Raw genomic sequence first — 25914 nt, 5'->3', positions numbered from 1 at the left:
AAAAAGACTGAATACATAGTAAACAGAAGCTCAGATGAGGAATTTTACACAATAGTCTTTAATATTTTTTCTTAAAAAATTAGAAAAGAGAAAGAAATGAAAGGCATTTCAGTGTGTTGACTGTATTATATAATCTGTTTTATATAAATCAAAAAAAAAAAAAGGACTGTGGCTATGGAGAAAACAATGTTATAGGTAGTGCAAAGGAAGGAAAATTTTCATAACTCACGGAAAGCACCAGCCTGATAGCTTGCTTCTCAGTGTTTCTCAAAAGATAGAATGTAAACCAGAATGACTGTTTTGTTAGGTTGGTTGTAAAACCAGGCAAAATAAATCTGACACTTCAGAATCTATCACACGAAATCAAATACAGAAGAAATGAAACCTTTAAAATTAAAGTGTCTGGAGATATAGAGAGTCCAAGTGTTTTGACAAGTACAAAAGGTTTTATGCTGGTGAAGTTGGTTATTTTTTCTAAATTGCTTAGAAAATTGTTCTGAGGGAATAAGTTAGGAGCTACAATTGCCAACAGTTGTAAAAAATACTCTACTAGGCCCTAATATTGTAACATAGTAACTCGTATCTTTTGAACTAAAGTTTTAGTAGGTGTAGATGCCCATTTTAAAATGATTTTTTAAAAGACAAGCAGCGGGGTGTGGCCTGACCAATAAAAATATCAGTAAGCAAAATTAGGGAGTGACTGAATACACACTTCAGGTATAATTGACTTAAGTGTCTAAGACTTAAGAACAAAACCCTCATTCACCTAGAAATATGGAGGCTGAATCTGGTGAACTGACATCAAAGTCTTGGGCATATTACTGCTCACTTACCTCTACATATGGCAACTGGTAGAAGTGAGTACCTATATCAGAAATCTTAGAATTATAATATTGAATTTTACAAATTAATCTGCAATCCACTTATATCCTCCCATTATTGCTCCTTCCAGGAACCTGAATATTCTCCTTTGATGGTCTCAGGAATCTTTTCAACATAATTATTTTTCAAGAAAAGAAAATTTTGCTTTGAGCATTAAGACACATACACAGTTCTGCTATATTTATTAAACGGCTCTTGAAGTATTTGATTCTTGGTTGAAGGGAGAAGATATCCACATTGGTAAAAAGGGAGTTGTTATCTTCAGAAGTCTTTTTGTAAATCTAAAATAGAATAGATTTTTATCAAGGATAGTGAAGGAAAACAAAACAAAGCCCATTTATTTCACATCCTGATTTGCTTAATGCTGCCATTAAATTCACATCATGCATAAAGATTTGCTTTCACATTTGCTGAAGCCCACATTATAGGCTGAGCTAGTACAGAACAAGAATACAAAGGACTTAATATGACCAGTTGGAATGGCAGCTTCAATGAGGCTTTCGAAGTTCAGAGTCATCACTGTTCATTCAACAAGCACATATTTGAGTGGCTACTATGAGTAGAGCATTATCTTAGGCACTACTTTTTAACCACCACACATTTTATTAAAAAATGAAGTGGAAAGGGAGTTTGTATTTTTATAACACTGCCAGTTTTCTATGGTATCCATCAATCTCTTGAATAATATTCACTGTTGATTTTTTTCCTTTTGGCTTACACATATGCTCAGGTGTCTCCTGTTCAAAGAACTCTTCCTTTGACACTGCTATCCTCCTAGCACCTCCTCGCTCTCATATCCAACAGGATTTTATCAGTTCCCTACTGCATTTGACGCTTGATAATCTCCTTGAAACTTTCCTTTCCCTTGGCTTCTGTGACACTTTTACTTAGATCTTTTCAACTTCCAAAAAATCATTACCAAGTTTCAAGGATGGCTCCAGTATTTGCACTTTTTGGAGATCTCCAATTCTACTGTCCTAATACTAATAGCTCAATTGATCTCTTGGGCTCTAGACTATCCCCTGCTTCTCCCCAGATATACTGTTGCTAGAGTTATCTTTCTATTATAGATAAAACTACAAATCACGGCACTCCCTTTCTCAAAAACCTTTAATAGCTTCCCTGTCCCATTTGAATCAAGCTCAAACTCCCAAGGCTAGAATTCGAGGCCATCTATACTCTGGCTTCAGTCTGCTTCTTCGGATTTCTCTCCCATCACTTCCTGACACATCTTTTACCAGATAAGCTGTACTACTTGATGGCCTCTAGAGTGACTTGATGCTTTCCTGCTTCTATGCCTTTGTTCCTGCTGTTCCTTCAAGAATGAACAACCTGTCTCCTTTTTCCACTCCTGTACCTTTATCTCATCAAATCTCTGCTTGCGGAAATCCTACTCATACCTCAAGGTATGATATGTTAGCATTGGGGATTAGAATTCATACAGCAGCTCACTGAAATAGAGTTCAAATACCACCCTTTTCATATAAAATCTTCTCAGGTTCTCTCAATCAGATGAGATCTCTTAGCATTTTGTACTTCTTTGTTTTGTACCAGTTAGTACTCCTTAAGGGCAGGGGAGCCATGATGTGGAATTCATCTTTGTATAATTCATTTTTGTTTCCCTCATAGTACCTGACACATAGAAGGTGTTAAAATGAGTATGTGCTGAATTGAATTAAGGGACCTCAGTTTTCAAAATACTAAGGATAGTGAGATAAACTAGTAACTTTTTTTGAGAGGGCAAAGACTACAGCTCTAAAAATTGTTCACTTGCTGGATGTTTTAAACTACCTGTACTAAGACCTAAATAGCTATAAGGGAAAGGTATAGAATCTTACCACTCTTCTTGAGAAGTTCTCCTTTTCGAGATTTATCCAGGTTTTCAAGAAACTGCTCAAAAACTTTTACAAAAGGAGCTAGACTGGTCTTCTTGTAATCTAAATTATGAAGACCATGAATTATAATTAGCATTTTGGCAGCAAGAATAACATGAAAGTATAAGTTTCTTGTAAAAATTCTCTAAATAGTGCTGTCCAATAGAAATATAATAAGAAATGTGTAATTTAAAACATTCTAGTAGCCATATTAAAAAGGTGAAATTAATTTTAATAATGTATTTTATTTAACCCAGTATATCTAAAATATCATTTCAACATGTGATAAAGATTGAAATATTTTATATTCTTTCACACTGTCTTTGAAATCTAGTATTTTGTACTTAAAGTACATCTCAATTTAGATACTATATTATCATTGGAAATACTTGATCTAGATTTAAATTATAAAATATATAAAAAAGTAAGCTCATATAACTAATTTTTACAAACATACTTAAAAGTTTTCCAATAATTGAATCGATTATCAGTTTTTAAGTTTAAATTAATTAAAATTAAAAAAAATCTGTGGCTAATAGCCACATGTGGCTAATGTATTAGACAGTGCTGCTCTAAAACATCCAAACCACGTGTACACATCTACTCTAGCAGTCAGTCATAGCATCATCTACTGCTATGTGTTAAGTCCCATAAAACATTCCTTTCTTTAGAAATTGTGGCTTCAATAATAAATAGTTTTACCAACAGAGCAAAACATTAAAAATGTGAAGTCAGGGCCATGCCTTCTGGAAACAATCAGAAGTTGATAGTCATATGCATTAAGTACAGGTATTCTTTGATCTATAAAACAGTCTTAAAAATGTACATAAAATTTTGAATACAGAATCTTAATCATCCATTTAATTAAACAATCTATAATTAATACCCAAAGGAGGCAAAAATCTAATTGCCGTCAAAATGAGATTTGGATTTTGTCTGCATGGAATTAAGAGTCCTCGTGATAGTTTACTGGAAAGAGTAAAAAAAAGAAACTAGGGACTTCGCCCTTGGTCCAGTGGTTAAGACTCCACGCTTCCACTGCAGGGGGTGTAGATTTGATCCCTGGTCGGGGAACTAAGATCCCGCATGCCATGTGGCCAAAAAATTAAACAAACAAAAAATCTTAAAACAAAAAACAAAACAAAAAAAAGAAACTATACTTAAAAATTTTTTTAGTAAATGTTATCTGACTTACTTGGGACTGGAAAAGGAATCTTTATGAGAGTATTAAGGATGAATATCTCAATTGTGGCAATTATGAAAGTAGATTATAATTTTGTTCTAAATGTTTAATATATAAATTTTCTTAAGATAAATAAACTTATACCAAAGAAACAATTTAGTTTGGGTTCAACCACATTGTACTTGGAACCTTTAATTCAAGATTGTAAGCTCCTTGGATTTAGCCCTCTATATTTGTTTCACCATTGTGGAATATAGAATAAGCTCTCCATATAATTATTAAACAAATATTTACAAATTAAACAAATATTTACAACTGCCTATTATACAATATATTGAGTACTATGCTAAATTATAAAAAAGTATAAAGTATAAGCCATACTACTTGGTCTCAAGAAGTTTTTATTTTTAAAAATTTATTTATTTATTTACTTGGGCCATGCTGTGTGGCTTGCAGGATCTTAGTTCCCCGACCAGGGATGGAACCCGGGGCCCAGTGGAAGTTCGGAGTCCTAACCACTGGACTGCCAGGGAATTCCCTCAAGAAGTTTTGGAATGAACTGGAAAAACAACTCCTATATGTAGTGATAGAAAACAATATATAATTAAAGGCCAAACAGGCATATGGATAATTATGAGTCCAAAGAATTGACCAGGGCTTCCCTGGTGGCGCAGTGGTTGAGAATCCACCTGCCAATGCAGGGGACACGGGTTCAAGCCCTGGTCCAGGAACATCCCACATGTTGCGAAGCAACAAAGCCTGTGCGCCACAACTACTGAGCCTGCGCTCTAGAGCCTGCGAGCCACAACTACTGAACCCGCGTGCCACAACTACTGAAGCCCACGCGCCTAGAGCCTGTGCTCCGCAACAAGAGAAGCCACTGCAGTGAGAAGCCTGTGCACCTCTATGAAGAGTAGCCCCTGCTCGCCGCAGCTAGAGAAACACCACACGCAGCAACAAAGACCCAACACAGCCAAAAATAAATAAATAAAATAAATTAATTTAAAAAAAAGAAAAAGAAAAAAAGAATTGACCAATCAAAGTTGACTGAGGTGGCTATGAACTGGGTCTTAGAAAAAAGATTTAATTAGATAGAGAGGAGAGTGGAGAACAGTCCAGGTTTGAGAAGTAGAAGGGAAGGAGCAAATGGTACTAGTCTGAAAATGGACAAAAGCTTAGAATCACAGAAACTAAAGAAATAATAAGGAACTTACATATCACCTATTCCAGCCTCCCACCACCTCTAAAGCATCCCTGATTTACTGATGGCTATTAGCCTTTATGAATACTTGAAATGATAGGCAGTGCAGTTTATGTTTGAACACTTGTATTTATTATAAAGCTTCTCTTATAGGGAGCCAAAACTTGCTAGCCTAAAACCTCTGAACAAAGGAAAAAGATGTCCACAAAGAGATAATATTAAATTTAAAAATTTGTGTTACAGTAATATATGCACTTTGTTAAAAAAAGTAAAATAGTCCTAACAGGTTTATAGTGGAAAAAAATAGCAGCCCCCTGCCCTAATTCTGACCTCTCCATCTTCTTGAATGGCAACTACTTTTTTCTTTCCTAGCATTCACTTCTAAAAATGAATACTTCTATTGTTACTTAGAAATCTAAGGCCATTCTTCCTAGCTCTACGGCTTTTTTCTTGGGGAGGGATAGTAGGAAGGGGTCTGAAAGCTCCTAAGATCTTCTCTTAATTCTCAGTGGTAAATTTCAAAATGATGTGCCTTGGTGTAGGCACATCATTCTTATTATGCTGAGCCCTTTCAACAAAGGGCTCATTTCTGGGATGTTGTCCTATATAATTCTGACAATTTTTTCCTGTTTTATTTATTCTTTTTCTGTCAGATATTAGACCTCCTGAACCAGTCTTTAATTTTAGACCTCCTGAACCAGTCTTTAATATTATCTTTTTCCTCCTTAAAAAAACAACTAACTTGTCTTTTTTGTATTACTTTCTGGGAAATCTCAACTTTTCTTTTCCCGCCCTTCCATTGAATTTTTAATTCAAATGGTGATTTTTTTGATTTTTAAGACCTCTTTCTTGTTCTCTGAGTGTTTCTTTTTCATAGCATTCTGGTCTTGTTTCATGGATACACTATCTTCTCTTATTCTCTGAGGATACCGGTTTTTTTTTTATATAAATTTATTTTTATTTTTGGCTGTGTTGGGTCTTCGTTGCTGTGCACGGGCCCTAGGTACGCAGGCTTCAATAGATGTGGCACACGGGCTCAGCAGCCATGGCCCGCAGGCTCTAGAGCACAGGCTCAGTAGTTGTGGCGCATGGGCTTAGTTGCTCCACGGCATGTGGGATCTTCCCGGACCAGGGCTCGAACCTGTGTCCCCTGCACTGGCAGGCGGATTCTTAACCACCGTGCCACCAGGGAAGCCTGGATATCGGTTTTTTAAAAAAAGGTTTCCTTTGTTCCTTGCATTGTCTGTTTTCCCTGAGTTCTTTTTTCCAGTTTATTATTGTCCAGTTTATTTATGTTGGAGACTTTTTTCCAATATTTTAAACAGAATGCTTGTAATCATTCTACAAATAATGATGGTGGAATGTACCTGTTTATGTATTATGTTAGAGCTAGAATATATAAGTGATATTCGAACTTGGATTCTGAAAGAAGGGTAGCAACATTTGACTAAAAAGGTCAGAGATGAGAGATCTGCACTGCCCATTACAGTAGTCACTAGCCATATGAGGCTATTTAAATTAAAGTTAAATGAAATTAAAAATCCAGTTTCTCACATTTCAAGTGCTCAAAAGCCACATATGGCTAGTGATTACCATTTGGGCCATGCATAACATTTCCATCATCACAGAAAGTGCTATTGGACTCCACTGCTATAGTGTCTCTTGGGTACTGGTATAAGAAGATTTGACTTTCACTAACAGGAAGTTTTATATTCCCAGCTCCTTCAAATTCTTGAATATACAATTCAATCACAGTTTAGACATGTATTTAACAGAACACTCATTAGATATAAAAACAAAGTAGAGAACAAAATATTGCATATATAGTAGTTGTTAAATAAATAGTTGTTGAATATAAGACTGTGAGATTCACTACTGGGCATATACCCAGAGAAAACCATAATTCAAAAAGACACATGCACCCCAATGTTCATTGCAGCACTATTTACAATAGCCAGGTCATGGAAGCAACCTAAATGCCCATCGACAGATGAATGGATAAAGAAGACGTGGTACATATATACAATGGAATATTACTCAGCCATAAAAAGGAACGAAATTGGGTCATTTGTAGAGACGTGGATGGATCTAGAGACTGTCATACAGAGTGAAGTAAGTCAGAAAGAGAAAAATATCGTATATTAATGCATATATGTGGAACCTAGAAAAATGGTACAGATGAACTGGTGTGCAGGGCAGAAATAGAGACACAGATGTAGAGAACAAACGTATGCACACCAAGGGGGGGAAGTGGTGGGGGGTGGTGGTGGTGGTGGTGGGATGAACTGGGAGATTGGGATTGACATGTATACACTAATATGTATAAAATGGATAACTAATAAGAACCTGCTGTATAAAAAAAAAAAGACTGTGAGATTCAAACAACTATCAAAACCAACTGACAATTTAATCTTACAATATAGATCCTGGCATTCAGATGTTACTTGTGAATATCTGTTGACTCAAATTGGATTCAACAGCACCATTTGGGCAACTGATGAAGGACAGAAACATTGCTATAATATTATTTGTTACTGAGCTGGTTTCAGGATAAACATTGATCTATTCTGGTCTGAATCCAAGGTGAGTTAATTACTGGAGTCACAGAAAGATGTCTATATAAAAAGATTATGTTAAAGTGAGACTTCAATATATTAACCTACCTCTGGTTCTATGTTTGATATCAGATTCAGCTCCGTTCTCTTTTTCTTCTTCTTTAGTGGAAATAACATCCAATTCATGGCAAATGGAACTACAGATAGTAGAATAAGATAATTTTAAAGTTGGTTCTTGGTCAACATTACCCAGTGTATGAAAGCACATGAATCTCACAAGATTTTCTGTGAAAAATTTATGTGGCCAACTAAATTTGGGATATTCTAAAAACCATAATCTCTTCTTGGAGTTTTCCATGCACATTAGCATATTAAAGACCAGGAAATTTTGCAGTAAAGAACTTTTAATCTGCTTAAGTCAGCATTTCCCAAACTTATTTGAACTCTTTTTTTGCATAATAGCAGCTGAAAAACTTGTGTTCTATGGAACTCACTAGGAAATGTTGCTCTGCTAGGGCATCATCATACAGCCTCAGAGAAGCTGCCTCTCTTGAAGGGATCTAATCCAACATACGTCACATTTAGAACAACAATCATAAACAAAGAAGGAGTGATCAGTGATCTGGAACATACCTTATGGTTGGAACAGTAAATGGATCAAACTGATCCACTTTCTGTAAATCAATAGGCACAGAAATGCGACCTGTGAGAACCAAAAGTTATAAACTGAAGATTGTGGAATACAAATCATTATAAGCTGTCTCCTATGAGTTATTTTTGGCTAAAATTTTAATCTAAGGCTTAGAAAGAGGGTTAGACTCGTCTGTTAAGAACAATATTTAAGCACATTAGGTGTGTCTTTTATTTCTCTTAACAAAACACCAAAAAATAGATGTGAAAGACTGTTGAGCTATTACCTAGTTGCTGTTATTTCTACTTTTATTTCTATCTTCCTCTTCCCTATATCCTCCTATATTTAAGTACAGAACAGTCTCAAATTTAGAGTCCTCAAAATGGAACAGAATAGATGGAAATAGTTCATTTCATTACCTTGAGTTATTTGCTGAAACTGAAAAGACACCTATGTGTTGGCAGGTCTGAAAAGGGGCTGTATAAATGTATACACTAGAGTCACTGTAGATTATTAAAGGAAACAAGGCAATTTGGGAGTATTTAAAAAAAAAATTTATTTATGGGACTTCCCTGGTGGCGCAGTGGTTAAGAATCCGCCTGTCAGTGCAGGGGACACGGGTTCGAGCCCTGGTCCAGGAAGATCCCACATGCCGTGGAGCAACTAAGCCCATGCGTCACAACTACTGAGCCTGTGCTCTAGAGCCCACGAGCCACAACTACTGAGCCCATGTGCCACAACTACTGAAGCCCCCGCACCTAGAGCCCATGCTCTGCAACAAGGGAAGCCACCTCAATGAGAAGCCTGCGCACCGAAGAGTAGCCTCTGCTCGCTGCAACTAGAGAAAGCCGCGTGCAGCAACGAAGACCTAATGCAACCAAAAATAAATAAAATAAAATAAATAAATTTAGTGCTTGCTTCGGCAGCGCATATACTAAAATTGGAACGATACAGAGAAGATTAGCATGGCCCCTGCGCAAAGATGATATGCAAATTCGTGAAGCGTTCCACATTTTTAGACGCAGACGTAGAGAATGGACTTGAGGACATGGGGAGGGGGAAGGGGAAGCTGGGATGAAGTGAGAGAGTGGCAAGGACATACGTACACTACCAAATGTAAAATAGATAGCTAGTGGGAAGCAGCCACATAGCACAGGGAGATCAGCTCGTGCTTTGTGACCACCTAGAGGGGTGGGATAGGGAGGATGGGAGGGAGACGCAAGAGGGAGGAGATATGGGGATATATGTATATGTATAGCTGACTCACTTTGTTATAAAGCGGAAACTAACACACCATTTTAAAGCAATTATACTCCAATAAAGATGTTAAAAAAAATAATAAATTAATTTTAAAAATTATTTATTTATTTGGCTGCACCAGGTCTTAGTTGTGGCACGTGGGATCTTCGATCTTCATTGTGGCATGTGGGATCTTTAGTTGCAGTATGTGGACTCTTAGTTGTGGCATGTGGGATCTAGTTCCCTGACCAGGGATCAAACCCAGGCCCCCTACATTGGGAGCGTGGAGTCTTAACCGCTGGACCACCAGGGAAGTCCCAATTTGGGAGTATTGAATATATGACAGACACTTTTCTAAGCACTTTACATTTTAGATCTTCACCATAACCCACTGAGGTAGGTACTATTATTATCTCCATTTTACAAATGCTAAAACCAAGAGTAATTTGCTTAACATCCCACAGCAAGTGGCAGAGTTGAATTGTTGACACTAAAAAGGACTAGATACTTCTTTAATTGTGTCCCCTGTTTGGATGGGGCAAAGTTTATGCCAATATAGCCACTGCCATATTTATTTTAAAGTCAGTTTCAGTCCATCAAATCTTATCTAAGAGAAATGTGCAAGAGAAAAGCTAAATCTATTGAAAAAGAACTGAGGGAGGCAGCATAGTGGAAAAAGCATGGAACTTTGAGTTTTAAGAACTGAACTCTATTACTAGCTCTGACACAATTTGTCTGTTGCTGGCTGCACTGCGAGGCTTGCAGGATCTTAGTTCCCTGACCAGGGATCGAACCCGGGCCCCATGAGTGAAAGCGCCAAGTCCTAACCACTGGACCACCAGGGTATTCCCCACAATTTGTTTTAAGACTGTGGACAAGTCACTTTAACCTCTTGGGCCACTGTTTTCTCATCTGTACAATGAGAGCTGTTCTGTGATTTCTAAGTTCCTCTCCAACTCTACTTCTAACAATGAACCTCAGAAACCCAGCTAAAAATTATTTACATAGTGGAAACTCATCAGGCAGCTACTAATCAACAATTGAAAAGTAAGTGAACTTGGGCATTAGCTGACAGAACAATTCTTCAACCTTTACTATTTCAGACATTCACACCCAGTGATATGCTTTCTAAAACAAAAAATAACTTTGATTTTTCTTTTATTTTCCTTACTTTCTTTACATAGTACCTGTTTTAGGATGAACACTAAAAGGGCTCTTCAGTAAATGATTGATTCCTTTGCTAACATTGATATCCAGTCGTGGAAAACAGTACTGGAGCATGATCTCCCACTCAAGCCAGGGTCCACATTTGTCATTTTTGCTGTTATTCTAAAAGTAGATGCAAGTCCAGCATGAGGATCAGTAAGAATTTTTGAGGATTTCTTTAAAGTGGTTAAAAAGTGATCGTCAACCATCTTTAACTTACTAAGCAAAACAATCAGAATTTAATTAAAAATTGCATTATTGTATTTGTAATACAGATTTCAATGGAATATACCTGACATCTGCTGGCTGCTTTCTTCAAATGCTCCCAGCGCTGAAGTGAATTGTGATGCTTTTGGAAGCTTTGTTGAAGTTCATCATGCATTGGTGATGGGTCATTAAGGAACACACTCATTTAGGGCACATCAACGAACAACTTATTTTCAGTATATATTACCACAAGGATATCTAAAGTTCACATAGAAAGTAATTATTGTTTTCTAAAATGCAAATATTAAACACATATCCTTAGAGAAATTCCCCTGTTAAACTATATTAGATATAACAAAGAATGCCAAAGTAACTGTAAAGTTTAAGGTAAAACTGGTCCCTGGTCTGTAAATATTTTGAGGATGATCCCACATCCTTTAAGTAGTCATTAATTTTAGGAGGATCAACTTCCAAAATGAGGAAATTTATTTACAAAACGGCCTCACTTCTTATTGTATTCCAGACTAGAGATTAAAAAACGCAGAAACACAGGAGATGTTTTGCGTAAAAACATTAGATTTATAAGCATATGAGAATACGTAGGCAGAACACATTTATAATATCATAGATCAATACAAGTAGCTCACACAGAAATGGTCTTGGGAAAGGATATTTTCAGGAACAAGGGCTAAAATCTTATCCCAGCTTTCTTTATTCTCAAGAATATCTTGATCAACCAAGGCATAGTCTTCAAAGTATTTTTTTATTATGTTTATAGATTTTCTGTAGGAATAACAATAACAAAGTCCCAACACTATTAGCAACACATATGCCACATGGCTTTTGTCCACTTGGAAGGCTAGTACTTATTTTCACTGAATTTCTAAAACTTAACTAGGTAAAATTGGAATTACACCTCTTCACAGGGTTGTAAGAGTTAAATGAGACACTCTAAGGGGAAAGAACCTAGCATAGTACTTGGTTTAGACTAGATATTCAAGAAATGTTTTCTTTTTAAACTCCACAATTTAGAAGGTAATAGCATCATAAGTATGTAACAAGGGTGGAAAGCAACCAAGTCAGGACAGCATAATACTACATCAGTAGTAGGATGTGGGATACAGTCTACAGTTTCTACTCTGAATTGCTTGCTTTAACATCTCAACACTTATATAGTGCTTAGCAGTTTGAAAATAGACTTCACATCTACTGTTTATTTATTTACCCATGCCCCCTGTAGCGGAAGCGCAGTCTTAACCACTGGACCGCCAGGGAAGTCCCTCTACTGTTTCATTTTATCTTTGCCACAACTCTGTGAGATAGATGGAGCAGACATTGTTCTCCCTATACTGATAAGAAACAGAGGCTCTAATATTTATCAAGGTTGTATTAAACTGGCAGAATAGGGATTCTTACTCCTAATGCAAATCCTCTTTCCATTATCCTGGAGTAGTGAATTCAGTGGAATCAGGCAGACCAGGGCATGAATCCTGAATTTAATAATTACTTGTGTGAAGCCAAGCAAATTATACAATCTCTCCAAATCTCACTTCTCTCATCTGTAAATGGAGATACCATCATGTATCTAATGAGGTTGTTGTGAAGACCAATAAGAATATTTGTGAAGCACCTATCATGAATACTGGAGCGTATAAAATAGACACTCAATTAACTCTAGCTATTATTATTGTAAAATGCTACCCCAGCAGAGAAAATTGATCAGGTAATTCTAAATGCACATGCAGGTAAATCAGACACAACTTAAACTTCATGGAGTCTTTTCCAACAGACCTGACAAAAGGATGAATTTTTTCACTTAGGTGAACTTTCTTTTTAACATCTTGACCACCCTGAAAAACAAACCATCAAAAAAACACTTCGTGTATATTATGTAACATAAATGAAATAATTAAAACTTTAACGTGTTCTAAAGATATTGATTAAATTCTGTCTAAGTATAGAACCTTGGATGCCATTTTATATAGTCTCAATACCTGTAACTTTCTGGGTTAACTTTACTTGACATACTTGAACCAGAAAAGTAAACTAATCTTCCTTATGCCACAAAGGAGGATGCTTAACAGCAAAATATGAAGCGTCTTAAAAAATGGAGCTACTATGATTTTAATTGGTCTACTGGTAAAATCATCTACTCTGAAATACGAATTCTTAAAAGACAGTTTAATTTTGTTACTAAACATACCAGGCTTGGTAATATCTAGCAAACAAAGAAACGTAAATATCATTAAGAAGACCTTACCTTTACAACACTCAAATATTCAACTATCCCAGAACGTACTGCAGAGGACAGTTTTCTAACTGATTCATCACAGACCCAGCAATGAACACCTCTCCTTCCAGAATATACCCAGAGACGATGTTTAAATCCAAAGTCCTCTGAGGAGGGGAGAAATAATAGGTTTTAAAACAAATCTATGAATTCCTGGTTCTTGCTTACTTCTTTAGCTTCATTTTTTTAACCTGTTATCCACATGTACTCATCTTAACTATATTACAGTTGACCCTTGAACAAAGTGGGGATTGGGGTGCCAACCCTCCCCAGTCGAAAATCCATGTATAACTTATAGTGGGCCCTCCATAGAAACAGTTCCTCTGCATCAGTTCCTCTGTGTTTGCGACTCCACATCTGCAGATTTAACCAACTACAGATCATATAGTACTGTAGTATTTACTATTGAAAAAAAATCTGTATAAGTGGACATGCGCTGTTCAAACCCATGTTGTTCAAGGGTCAACTGTACGTTATTTGTATTGGGTTGGCCAAAAAGTTCGTTCGGGTCTTTCGTAACCTCTTACAGAAAAACCCGAACGAACTTTTTGGCCAACCCAATAGTTTCCCATGCCCCCCATGCTCTTGCCTTCAGTTCTTTACCTATCTTGGTCTCTCTGCTAAGAATGTCTTCATGCCTCAGTACTTCCATTTCTCTCCCTGACCAATTGCCATTTATCTATAAAGACCCAGTCTAGGGATATTAAGAGAGTTAATAAATTTAAAGTGTTTGGAACAGTACCTGGCACATCATAAGCCCCCTATATAAGAGTTAGCTATTATTATTATCATTATCATCCTCATCATCACCTCTTCTAGGAAGCCTTTTCTCATCTAATCTCTTCCCATTCCTGTATGCACTCCTGCTGTTCTATATCCCCATAGCATCCTGTGCATATTAATGCATATGTAATCCTGAATTTTCTTGTTTCCTCCTTAGACTGCATAACCTACCTGAGGTAAGAATAGTTATCTTTCATAGTTCCCTCATCTAGCACAGTACCTAGCTTGCAAGAGTTGCTCAATAGATGACTGAATTGGGAAAAAATTAAATGATTTGATCAATAGCTTTATCAAAGTTTTAACTACAACTTTATTCTAATCTTTTATTTTCCCTACCATATGTTTCAAAGAAACATGTTAGGAATTTATGAGATTTGATTATAAAATGGTATAGATAGGTTAATATTCAGAGGAAAACAGATTCTCGCGTTTGACCCCACTCAGATACTGTTAATACTTGCCCTTCAATGCTCGGTCGATGATGTGTATGGCCATCGTCATGAGGGTCCAGCACTTAGAACATATGTCTGCAGAACTGGAGCAGAATCATCATTACTCATTGTCAGTGATACCACCCACCTACCAGCAAAACACGTGGAACTCACCTACAACATCTCCTCACATCGTCGTAGTCTGTCATGTCAATGTCAAACACCAGTTCTTTTTCTTGAGCCTGGAAAGCTCCCAGCTTCACTGTATTGTGTTGATTGGGCTACAAGTACAAAATAACAATCAGTTTCTATAAGAGCTGCCATGCTGCCAGACATGCTTATTTTCTACCTACACAGAAAAAGTGGCCAAAGAGAAGTGAAGAAACCATATAATGCCAAGTCTATGTCAGTTGAAGCTCACTGATTTGATCCTATACATCCAGAATTGATGACAGTGTAACTTTCATCTACTTAAAACAAGATGTGATAAATACATATTACCATATTTTTTTTCTAGTTCTATTGAGATATAATTGATATATGACATTGTATAATAAACATTTGTTGACCAATAGAAATCATAACAAAGAGTTTTTAGGTTTCTGATAAGGAAAAGTACAAATAATTAATGCCCTACTGCAAGGTATTTTAAGGACCTTTAATTGTTACTGGACATATAAGTAACAGAAATGTATTTAAAATTTTTCAATAATTCAAAAAGATCTCTCAATTAGTCTGGTTCAAGCTATAAGTAATCTCCTTTGAGGCAATGGACTACCTGGTAAAGAAGGTGGACTGAATACAAATACTTATTTGGCTTCCACTAAACCTGTGCGAAAATAAGTTTTTTTTTTTTTTTAAAGAAAGGCACAAGTCTTCTATTTATTCATTTACTTTTTAATTCTTATTGAAGTATAGTTGATTTAAAATGTTGTGTTAGTTTCTGCTGTACAGCAAAGTGAATCAGTTTTACATATACATATATCCACTTTTTAAAAAAAAATTTATTTATTTTATTTATTTTTGGCTGTGTTGGGTCTTCATTGCTGCGTGAGGGCTTTCTCTAGCTGTGGCGAGTGGGGGCTACTCTTCGTTGCAGTGCGCAGGCTTCTCATTGTGGTGGCTTATCTCGTTTTGGAGCACGGGCTCTAGGCGCGTGGGCTTCAGTAGTTGTGGCACACGGGCTTAGTAGTTGTGGCTCACGGGCTCTAGAGCACAGGCTCAGTAGTTGTGGCGCATGGGCTTAGTTGCTCCGTGGCATGTGGGATCTTCCTGGACCAGGGATTGAACCCGTGTCCCCTGCATTGTCAGGCGAATTTTCAACCACTGCACCACCATGGAAGCCCCTATCCACTCTTTTTTATCTATTTTTTTTTTTTTGGCATGCAGGATCTTAGTTCCCCGACTAGGGATGGAACTTGAGTCCCCTGCAGTGAAAGTGCAGAGTCTTAACCACTGGGCCGCCAGGGAAGTCCCTATCCACTCTTTAGATTCTTTTCCTATATAGGTCATTACAGAGTATTGAGTAGAGTTCCCTGTGCTATACAGTAGGTCCTTATTAGTTATCTATTTTATATATAGTAGTGCGTATATGTCAATCCCAATCTCCCAATTTATCCCTCCCCCCTCCTTTCCCCCCTGGTAACCGTAAGTTTGTTTTCTACATCTATGACTCTATTTATTTTTTCTTTTCTGGCTGCGCCCCACGGCATGTGGAATCTTAGTTCCCCAACCAGGGATCAAACCCATACCCGCTGCGTTGGAAGCGTGCAGTCTTAACCACTGGACCGCCAGTGAAGTCCCTGTGATTGTATTTCTGTTTTGTAAGTAAGTTCATTGGCGTAAGTCTTTTAAAAAAGAACCAGAGAGGGGCCTGGTGCTGACCCGAGCAGCCCCTTTCCCTGCCTGACCTGCATGACCAGGCCCCTCCCCAGGAGGCACAGCTGGCTGAGGGACAGGCACTGGGTACCTCAGGGTGAGCAAAGGCCACGGGGCTAGGGGCACAGCCTGTACTCCCACCCTGAAGTTCCCCAACTGCACCTTTGTTGAATTGTGGTAGCTAGGAGGATATTGGGGTGAAGGATGATGTCTTGGCAGCTGAAGCTGGGGCAAGAACCCTGGGCTCGGGTAAGGAGCAGGGGGGAGAAAATATTCTGGTCTTAAGGCCAGCTCTGTCCTCAGTAGGCTCTGGCTTCCTGCCCTGGCTTTCCTCTAATGCTATATATTTTCTGGTTCCCCTGGATCTGGGGACAGTGTTGCCTTCCATGTCTAGAGAAACTGTTGTAACCAACCTTTTCTAATACAATAAAGAGGTGTCCTGGAAAAAAAAAAAGAAAAAGAACCAGAGAGGAGACAATACCACCACAATTTTTATAAGGAGAACCAAAAAACTGAATCTTCAGCTCTCAGTAAAGAAGGATAAGAAGGAACCCAATTTACACCTCAGAATCCCCAAAAGTCTCAGGAATAGGTGACAACAGGTATCTCTGGAGCTGAGATTAAAAAACAAGAGGATTGATTTAAAACCTACTTATGAAGCAGTTAGTTCCCCATCGTGCTACACTTACTCTGTGGAGCTAGGTGACTGTGCTTCTATTTCCCTGGCAAAGATACCTGAATTATTATCTGCAGAGCATAAAACAGAGGGTCTCTGGACTGAGGAGGGGACAACAGGCACAGCTGAAGAAGGATGTGTTGTACAGATATTCAGAGGATTAATTAGACCTTTACATGGGGAATGCTGAGACCCAGCCATCTCCTCTGTACCCTTCCACTAACACCCCAGGCAGGAGACGGGAAGATTCCTTTCTGAAGACTCTGTCCAAGTGTGTCAGGCACTGTTATTAGGCTCTAGGAATAGATCAGTGATCAACTGGCGTTTTCATACTAGCAAAGATCTAGAGAAATTGACATCAGAGATTTGCGCCAATAAAACAGCCCAGTCAGATTACTCTGTAGTAAAGAAATCTCAGCTGTGTACACAGAGTTTCCAGTCAGCTTTTTAGTACTCTACTCTTAAATATAAGCAACAAGCAAGAAACTACCAGACATATGAGGAAAACCTTTGATATGAAAGAATGGAAAAAAACAGAAAAAATGCAACTTTAGAGAGAAGAGCCTGTGGAACAGAAGAAAATTAAAAAACTATCATTGATATCCTCAGTGAAAGAAGATGTATCAATGAAAAAAGTACAGGATGCGCTAAAAAAAAGTTCTTGGAAATGAAAATATAATAGTAGAAACGAAAAACTTTTAAGGAAATTCCCCAGAAAATAGAGAAAAAGGAGACTAAAAAATAGGAAGAAATAAATAGAATTAGAAGACCAGTCTAAGACATAAAATCTGCCTTTAGGATTTCTAGAGACCAGAGAAAATAGGTAGGAAAAACTATATTAAAAATAAAAAGGGTCAGACCAGAGGGCAGACAGCAGAAGCAAGAAGAACTACAATCCTGCAGCCTGTGGAATAAAAACCACATTCACAGAAGGACAGGATGAAAAGGCAGAGGGCTATGTATCAGATGAAGGAACAACATAAAACCCCAGAAAAACAATTAAATGAAGTGGAGATAGGCAACCTTCCAGAAAAAGAATTCAGAATAATGATAGTGAAGATGATCCAGGACGTCAGACAAAGAATGGAGGCAAAGATCGAGAAGATGCAAGAAATGTTTAACAAAGACCTAGAAGAATTAAAGAACAAACAAACAGAGATGAACAATACAATAACTGAAATGAAAAATACACTAGAAGGAATCAATAGCAGAATAACTGAGGCCGAAGAACGGATAAGTGACTTGGAAGACAGAATGGTGGAATTCACTGCTGTGGAACAGAATAAAGAAAAAAGAATGAAAAGAAATGAAGACAGCCTAAGAGACCTCTGGGACAACATTAAACACAACAACATTCGCATTATAGGGGTCCCAGAAGGAGAAGAGAGAGAGGAAGGACCCGAGAAAATATTTGAAGAGATTATAGTCGAAAAATTCCCTAACATGAGAAAGGAGATAGCCACCCAAGTCCAGGAAGCACAGAGATAAACCCAAGGAGAAACACGCCGAGACACATAGTAATCAAATTGGCAAAAATTAAAGACAAAGAAAAATTACTGAAAGCAGCAAGGGAAAAATGACAAATAACATACAAGGGAACTCCCATAAGGTTAACAGCTGATTTCTCAGCAGAAACTCTACAAGCCAGAGGGAGTGGCATGACATATTTAAAGTAATGAAAGGGAAAAACCTACAACCAAGATTACTCTACCCGGCAAGGATCTCATCCAGATTCGATGGAAAAATCAAAAGCTTTCCAGACAAGCAAAAGCTAAGAGAATTCAGCACCACCAAACCAGCTCTACAACAAATGCTAAAGGAGCTTCTCTATGTGGGAAACACAAGAGAAGAAAAGGACTTACAAAAACAAACCCAAAACAATTAAGAAAATGGTAATAGGAACATACATATCGATAATTACCTTAAACTTGAATGGATTAAATGCTCCAACCAAAGGACACAGGCTTGTTGAATGGATACAAAAACAAGACCCATATATATGCTGTCTACAGGAGACCCACTTCAGACCTAGGGACACATACAGACTGAAAGTGAGGGGATGGAAAAAGATATTCCATGCAAATGGAAATCAAAAGAAAGCTGGAGTAGCAATACTCATATCAGATAAAATAGACTTTAAAATAAAGACTGTTACAAGAGACAAGGAAGGACACTACATAATGATCAAGGGATCAATCCAAGAAGAAGATATAACAATTATAAATATATATGCACCCAACATAGGAGTACCTCAGTACATAAGGCAACTGCTAACAGCTATGAAAGAGGAAATCGACAGTAACACAATAATAGTGGGGGACTTTAACACCTCACTTGCACCAATGGACAGATCATCCAAACAGAAAATTAATAAGGAAACACAAGCTTTAAATGACACAATAGACCAGATAGATTTAATTGGTATTTATAGGACAGTCCATCCAAAAACAGCAGATTACACTTTCTTCTCAAGTGCGCACAGAACATTCTCCAGGATAGATCACATCTTGGGTCACAAATCAAGCCTCAGTAAATTTAAGAAAATTGAAATCATATCAAGCATCTTTTCTGACCACAACGCTATGAGACTAGATATCAATTACAGGGAAAAAAACGTAAAAAACACAAACACATGGAGTCTAAACAATACGTTACTAAATAACCAAGAGATCACTGAAGAAATCAAAGAGGAAATCAAAAAATACCTAGAGACAAATGACAATGAAAACACGACGATCCAAAACCTATGGGATGCAGCAAAAGCAGTTCTAAGAGGGAAGTTTATAGCAATACAATCCTACCTCAAGAAACAACAAACATCTCAAATAAACAATCTAGGCCAACCAGAAACATCCCAACAGTCAATAATAACACAGTAATAATTTTAAAAGTTCATAACACTTGAGAGTGTGCAAAGTACTTTTATTTGTATCAGCTCCTCTGATCTTTATAACATTCCTTTTAGATAGGTATGGCAAGTGTTACTGTCTTTAATTTACAAGTGATGATGATCAGATTAAATGACTTGTCTAGAGACGTGAATAATACTCTGTGCTTATTGTAAGTGAACACAATTTTGTACTTTAATGAACAGTGTAGAGTGAAATATGGTTATTTGGTTCACTTCACATTCTGCCGTAGAGGCGGCAATTTCCAAAATGTTGATTTTCAATCTTATCTTTACTGTCTTATCATTCACACACACACAAAAAAAGTGCCATTTAGTTCCTCGGAAGTTAATAGGACACTCACATAAATCCTTTGGAAAGAGGATGGTGTAAAGCCAACTACACTGGTGCGCACCATCAATGCACCTCACTCAAAATTATCATCAGTTATTCACGAATTCTAAGCCAGCTAAGCATTTATGCTAAGATATAGATTCTTTAAAAATCTTCCACTTATTAACAAGCAGTGTCAAATATGACAGCAGGTGTTTACTGAAGCTACTGAAGAGATGAGTTTGAAGTGCGTCACCTAAAGTTTCCTATTATAGATACCATGTGATCTTCTTCCCAGTTTTTGTAAAGAAAAAAAAAGTGCTTTCTGTCATCACTCTTTGTGCCTCAAACAACTGACCCCCAAACACTCAATGGTAATAGTAACAGTAATAGTATTTTACAACTCGAAATGGTATATACAGAATAAAGCATTTCTATTAAAGGTTATATTTCAGAATATGCTTTGCTACTATTGCTTTAAAAATGTTGGTTTCTTTGTAATAATCCAACAAGAAGCCTGTTTTGGGGATTTTGAACAAGGGCAGTTTTACAGCAAGGTTCTAATAACCATTTAGGCAAATGTTTGCTTCGAATATGCCACATTCATTGATTTACAGGGATATCTATTAACAGACCTTATATACTACTGATATATTATAAATATTGTATGTAACCAATACTAATAAAGCAATATTTTTAAAGTTTAAAAAAAAGAAACAACAAACATCTCAAACAAACAATCTAACCTTACACCTAAAGGAACTAGAGAAAGAAGAACAAACAAAACCCAAAGTTAGTAGAAGGAAAGAAATCATAAAGATCAGAGCAGAAATAAATGAAATAGAAACAAAGAAAACAATAGCAAAGATCAATAAAACTAAAAAATAAATTAAAAAAAACCAAAAAAGGTCAGAATGGCCATTATCAAAAAATCTAGAAACAATAAATGCTGGAAAGGGTGTGGTGAAAAGGGAAACCTCCTGCACTGTTGGTGGGAATGTAAACTGATACAACCACTATGGAAAACAGTATGGAGGTTCCTTAAAAAACTAAAAACAGAAGTACCATATGACCCTGCAATCCCACTACTGGGCATATACCCTGAGAAAACCATAATTCAAAAAGAGACATGTACTGCAATGTTCATTGCAGCACTATTTACAATAGCCAGGACATGGAACCAACCTAAATGTCCATCGACAGATGAATGGATAAAGAAGATGTGCACATATACAAAATGGAATATTACTCAGCCATAAAAAGAAACGAAATTGAGTTATTTGTAGTGAGGTGGATGGACCTAGAGTCTGTCATACAGAGCGAAGTAAGTCAGAAAGAGAAAAACAAATACCATATGCTAAAGCATATATATGGAATCTAAAAAAAAAAAAAAAAATTGGTAGTGATGAACCTAGTTGCAGGGCAGGAATAAAGATATAGACATAGAGAATGGACTTGAGGACACGGGGTGGGAGGGGGAAGCTGGGGCAAAGTGAGAGTAGCACTGACATATATACACTACCGAATGTAAAATAGTTAGCTAGTGGGAAGCAGCAGCATAGCTCAGAGAGATCAGCTTGGTGCTTTGCGATGACCTAGAGGGGTGGGATAGGGAGGATGGGAGGGAGGCTCAAGAGGGAGGGGATATGGGGACATATGTATGCATATGGCTGATTCACTTTGTTGTAAAACAGAAACTAACACAATATTGTGAAGCAATTATACTCCAATAAAGATCTATTAAAGAAAAAAAAAAAGGAAAATTTCCCAGGATTGAAGGATACGAGCTCATGATCATATGGGTCCATCAGGTATCTAGCACAACAGATGAAAAAAGATGTACACCAATGTACACCATTAGGGACAGATGGGATAGATAGAAAATCCTAAGAGTGGGGCTTCCCTGGTGGTGCAGTGGTTAAGAATCCGCCTGCCAATGCGGGGGACACGTGTTCGAGCCCTGGTGCGGGAAGATCCCACATGCTGTGGAGCAACTAAGCCTGTGCGCCACAATTACGGAGCCTGCGCTCCAGAGCTCGCAAGCCACAACTACCGAGCCCGCGTGCCACAAGTACTGAAGCCCGTGTGCCTAGAGCCCATGCTCCGCAACAAGAGAAGCCACCTCAACGAGAAGCCCGCGCACCGCAATCAAGAGTAGACCCCGCTCGCCGCAACTAGAGAAAGCCCGCGCACAGCAACGAAGACCCAACGCAGCTAAAAATAAATAAAATAGATACAACATTAAAGAAATAAAAATTGTTTTTTTAAAAAAAAAAAGAAAATCCTAAGAGCTTCCAGGTCCAACACAATGGAACAGGAATCAGAATGGCATTAGTCTTCTTAACAGCAACATTGGAAGCTCGAAGATAATGTAGCAATGTCTTCAAAATTCTGAGGGAAAATGATTTACAAACTCAATCATTAGTTAAGCATAAAGACAGAATGAAGACATTTTCCAGATACAGAAGGTATGAAATATTTTGTCTTCCATGCACCTTTTCTTAGGAATCTCCTGGAGGATGTGCTCCACCAAAACAAGGGAGTAAACCAAAAAGAGAACATAGCATCTAGGCAACAAGGATCACAGGAGAGAGGTGAAAGGAAACCAGGGTGATTACAAGATCATATTTACCCGTCAGGCTTAGAGAGGAATCAATCCAGATTGGAGTTAAGAAGGCTGCAGGAGAAATTTCTTCAGGATGAAACTGACAAAATACTTGATGGATCTGAATACATTGGGAGATTTATATAATTGGCAGTTTGGGATTGAATTAGTGATCTAATCCTAATTTTTAACAAACATGCTAAGAGCATGTGGCAATAGGAAGGTTCTCTGTGTGGTGAGGGTAGGGGGTGAGATTAAAAAAACCCTAAACCCTCATCTGCCAGAGTGGAAGGTCAGTAGATAATGCTTAAAATGGAAAAATAGAAGAAATATAATCATGTTATTTAGAGACAAGGAGGCAAATACCTTAACAATCAGCAAAAAGAAAATGCTTGCCTCTGGGGAGCAAAAAATAGGGGGAAAAGTAGGAGACCTTAAAAAAAAAAAAGCCTAATTAATAGTAGTTGATTCTGTAAACTACGTGCATCTATAACTGATAAAAATCACAAACAAAACACACAAAAAAGGTGTATAGATGCCTCTGTCTTGGTCCAATTAAAAAAATGACACTTCCCCCCCCACTCCTGTGCTAGGGAGAAGGAGTAGAGTGACAACTTGACCCTTCTATAGAGACTTCAGTTTTAATCTCCACCTCTGAAGAGGAGTAAACTGTTCCAAAGCATTTTCCCTGCCTGCCTTATCTTACCTCTTCTTCTCCCCTTCCCCTGGGATTTAGAGTCAGAAAACCTGGATTCAGGTCCCATCTCCCTCATTTAGAAATTGTGTGACCTAGGGCAAATTATCGAAGTTCTCCTTTGTAAAAAGAATAATGAGGACTGATATGAAAAACAAGTTATACAACATATGAAAAAGCTCCATACAAAATCTATTCTTTCATGTGTATATTTTCCCCACCATGTGTGTATTTTTAAGGAGAGGAAGAAGGGCAATTTTGGTATGTTCATTCATTCAACAGATACTTACTGTGTACTCTCTGCCTAGCAGTATTCTAGGCACTTAGAATGTATCAGTGAGGTGAGCGGGTAGGAGGAATGGCAGGCTGCAGAGGCCTCACTGAGTAAGGACTTGAAGGAGGTGAGGGAATGAACCAAGAAGATATTTGGGGAAATGGGTTCTAGGCAGTGGAAACTGCTTGAGCATGGGCCAGTGTGGCAGGTGAGGAGTGACTGAGCGGGAGAGAGGGGCTCTTACTCGGAGTGAAATGGGGAGCCACTGGAGAATGGTTTTGAGCAGAGGAATCATGACAATCTTACTTGTTTTAAAAGGATCCTTCTGGCTGCTGTGTTGAGAATAGAGTCTAGAGTCTACAGGAGCAAAGTGTTAGAAAGTTTTTACAGTAATTTAGATTAGAGATGGTGATGACGATGGTAGCAGCACTAGTAGCAGTGGTTGGATTTTAGATATTATTATGGTAGAGCTAAAGAGATTTCCCAGTGAAACAGATACAGGTGTGAGAGAAATAGAGAAATCAAGAATGATTCTCTCCAATGCCCTCTGTGCGCAACCACGCTGACTTCCTGGTCTTTTAGCCAGATACTCTTTTTTTTGTCCTAGTGAGAATACAACCAATTCACTTCCAAACAATTTCCAGTCAGTAATGTAAAGCATCAAAGGACAATTTGTGGCTCTTCAACTAAAATAAGCTCTAAAAATTTATATCAAAATGCTAGGGCTTCCCTGGTGGCGCAGTGGTTGAGAATCTGCCTGCCAATGCAGGGGACATGGGTTCGAGCCCTGGTCTGGGAAGATCCCACATGTCGCGGAGCAACTAGGCCCATGAGCCAAAACTACTGAGCCCGCGCGTCTGGAGCCTGTGCTCTGCAACAAGAGAGGTCGCAATAGTGAGAGGCCCGCGCACCGCGATGAAGAGTGGCCCCCGCTTGCCGCAACTAGAGAAAGCCCTTGCACAGAAACGAAGACCCAACACAGCCAAAAATAAAATAAAATAAATAAATAATGATAATTAAAAAATAAAAATAAAAATAAATGCTAGGGGCACCAATCCATTCTTGGTTTAAAAAACAACAAACTACATAAAAAATCGATTTCTTACTCTGTGGGAATATACCGCGCCTATATCAATCTTGTACGGATTCATTTTCTGCATCTCCTTTTCCAGATCACTCTGGTTGTTGAAGGATTGGTAACGAATGTAAATATCATCTTTCAATGTGAAGGAAAATTCACGGTGTTGAAAGTAATTCTTTACCACTGCAAAATAAATGTACACTTTAAAAGTTAATTTGGTACTTTACCCAGCTCAGAGCATTAAAACATTAACCAATGAGAAGATATTTTTAATGAGTCCTCTGTGCTCAGCACTGTGTTACATGTTAAAAAAAAAAAAAAAAAAGAAGACAAGAACTAGTTCCTAGTTTGAAGGGGTTTACCATCCCGCATCTAACAGGGAAAAGTAAAAATGAGGAAAAAGATGCAGAAATATTTTCAATATGTAATACCACCTCTCCTTCCTCGGTGGGCACTAGTAAATTCCTGGGAAGAGTTAAGTACCTCTCCTCTTTTAGGAGATAACCCCTCTGTCCCTGAGCAGATCACGCCTCTGCAGCTTCATGCTATGACCCGGTAACCCCCCTTGGCTGCAAATAAACACCGAACCGAAAGGGAGTCCGACCACTTGAGTCTGACCAAGAAGTGATAGGAGCAGCGGCTCTGCCTTACAATGCGTAGCGTAGGCTGGTCATTCCAACCTCTCTCGGCCCATTTACACCTCAGAGGTGAGGGGGAGGGCTCAAGATAACGCACGACGGTGCCCGGCACAATGCCTGGCGCACAGGAGGCACTTCATATTGTCTTGCCAAGGTACCCTCCTGAACCCTCCTCACGTTCCCCTCCCAACCCACTACCCACCCCGCTCCCCGCCTCCATCACCTCCGCCATAGTTGAGCCAGCGATAGTACTGGGCATAGGGAAAGAGCCTCCGGTAATAAAGCTTAAGCAGCTCGGGCAGCTCTGCGGGATCAAACGCCTCCATGGAGCGCGGAACTCAACCCAGGGAGGACTGCCGCGAGAA

The 25914-nt window shown here is 38.1% G+C and overlaps 1 protein-coding gene and 1 non-coding gene across 2 annotated transcripts; one reads left to right on the top strand and one right to left on the bottom strand.

The window, feature by feature from the left end:
* Positions 1-108: 108 nt before the first annotated feature.
* PRIM1 (DNA primase subunit 1) lies at positions 109-25914 on the bottom strand. The gene is made up of 13 exons (XM_061205015.1): positions 25773-25914; positions 24937-25094; positions 14657-14763; positions 14513-14586; positions 13239-13375; positions 12770-12828; positions 11652-11761; positions 11064-11155; positions 10753-10894; positions 8329-8398; positions 7804-7892; positions 2721-2819; positions 109-1163 (listed from the first exon to the last, which is right to left on the bottom strand). The coding sequence occupies exons 1-13, from the start codon at positions 25873-25875 to the stop codon at positions 1144-1146; spliced, it is 1260 nt and encodes a 419-aa protein (XP_061060998.1). The 5' UTR covers positions 25876-25914; the 3' UTR covers positions 109-1143.
* Positions 9237-9343, top strand: LOC133101872 (U6 spliceosomal RNA). Its single transcript, XR_009702758.1, has one exon. It is a non-coding gene; the product is annotated as a U6 spliceosomal RNA (small nuclear RNA).

This window comes from Eubalaena glacialis, chromosome 11 (genome assembly GCF_028564815.1).
Source record: "Eubalaena glacialis isolate mEubGla1 chromosome 11, mEubGla1.1.hap2.+ XY, whole genome shotgun sequence".
Lineage (NCBI taxonomy): Eukaryota > Metazoa > Chordata > Mammalia > Artiodactyla > Balaenidae > Eubalaena > Eubalaena glacialis.
Note: the sequence above shows the minus strand (reverse complement) of the source record. Positions and strands in the feature narration are given on the sequence as shown.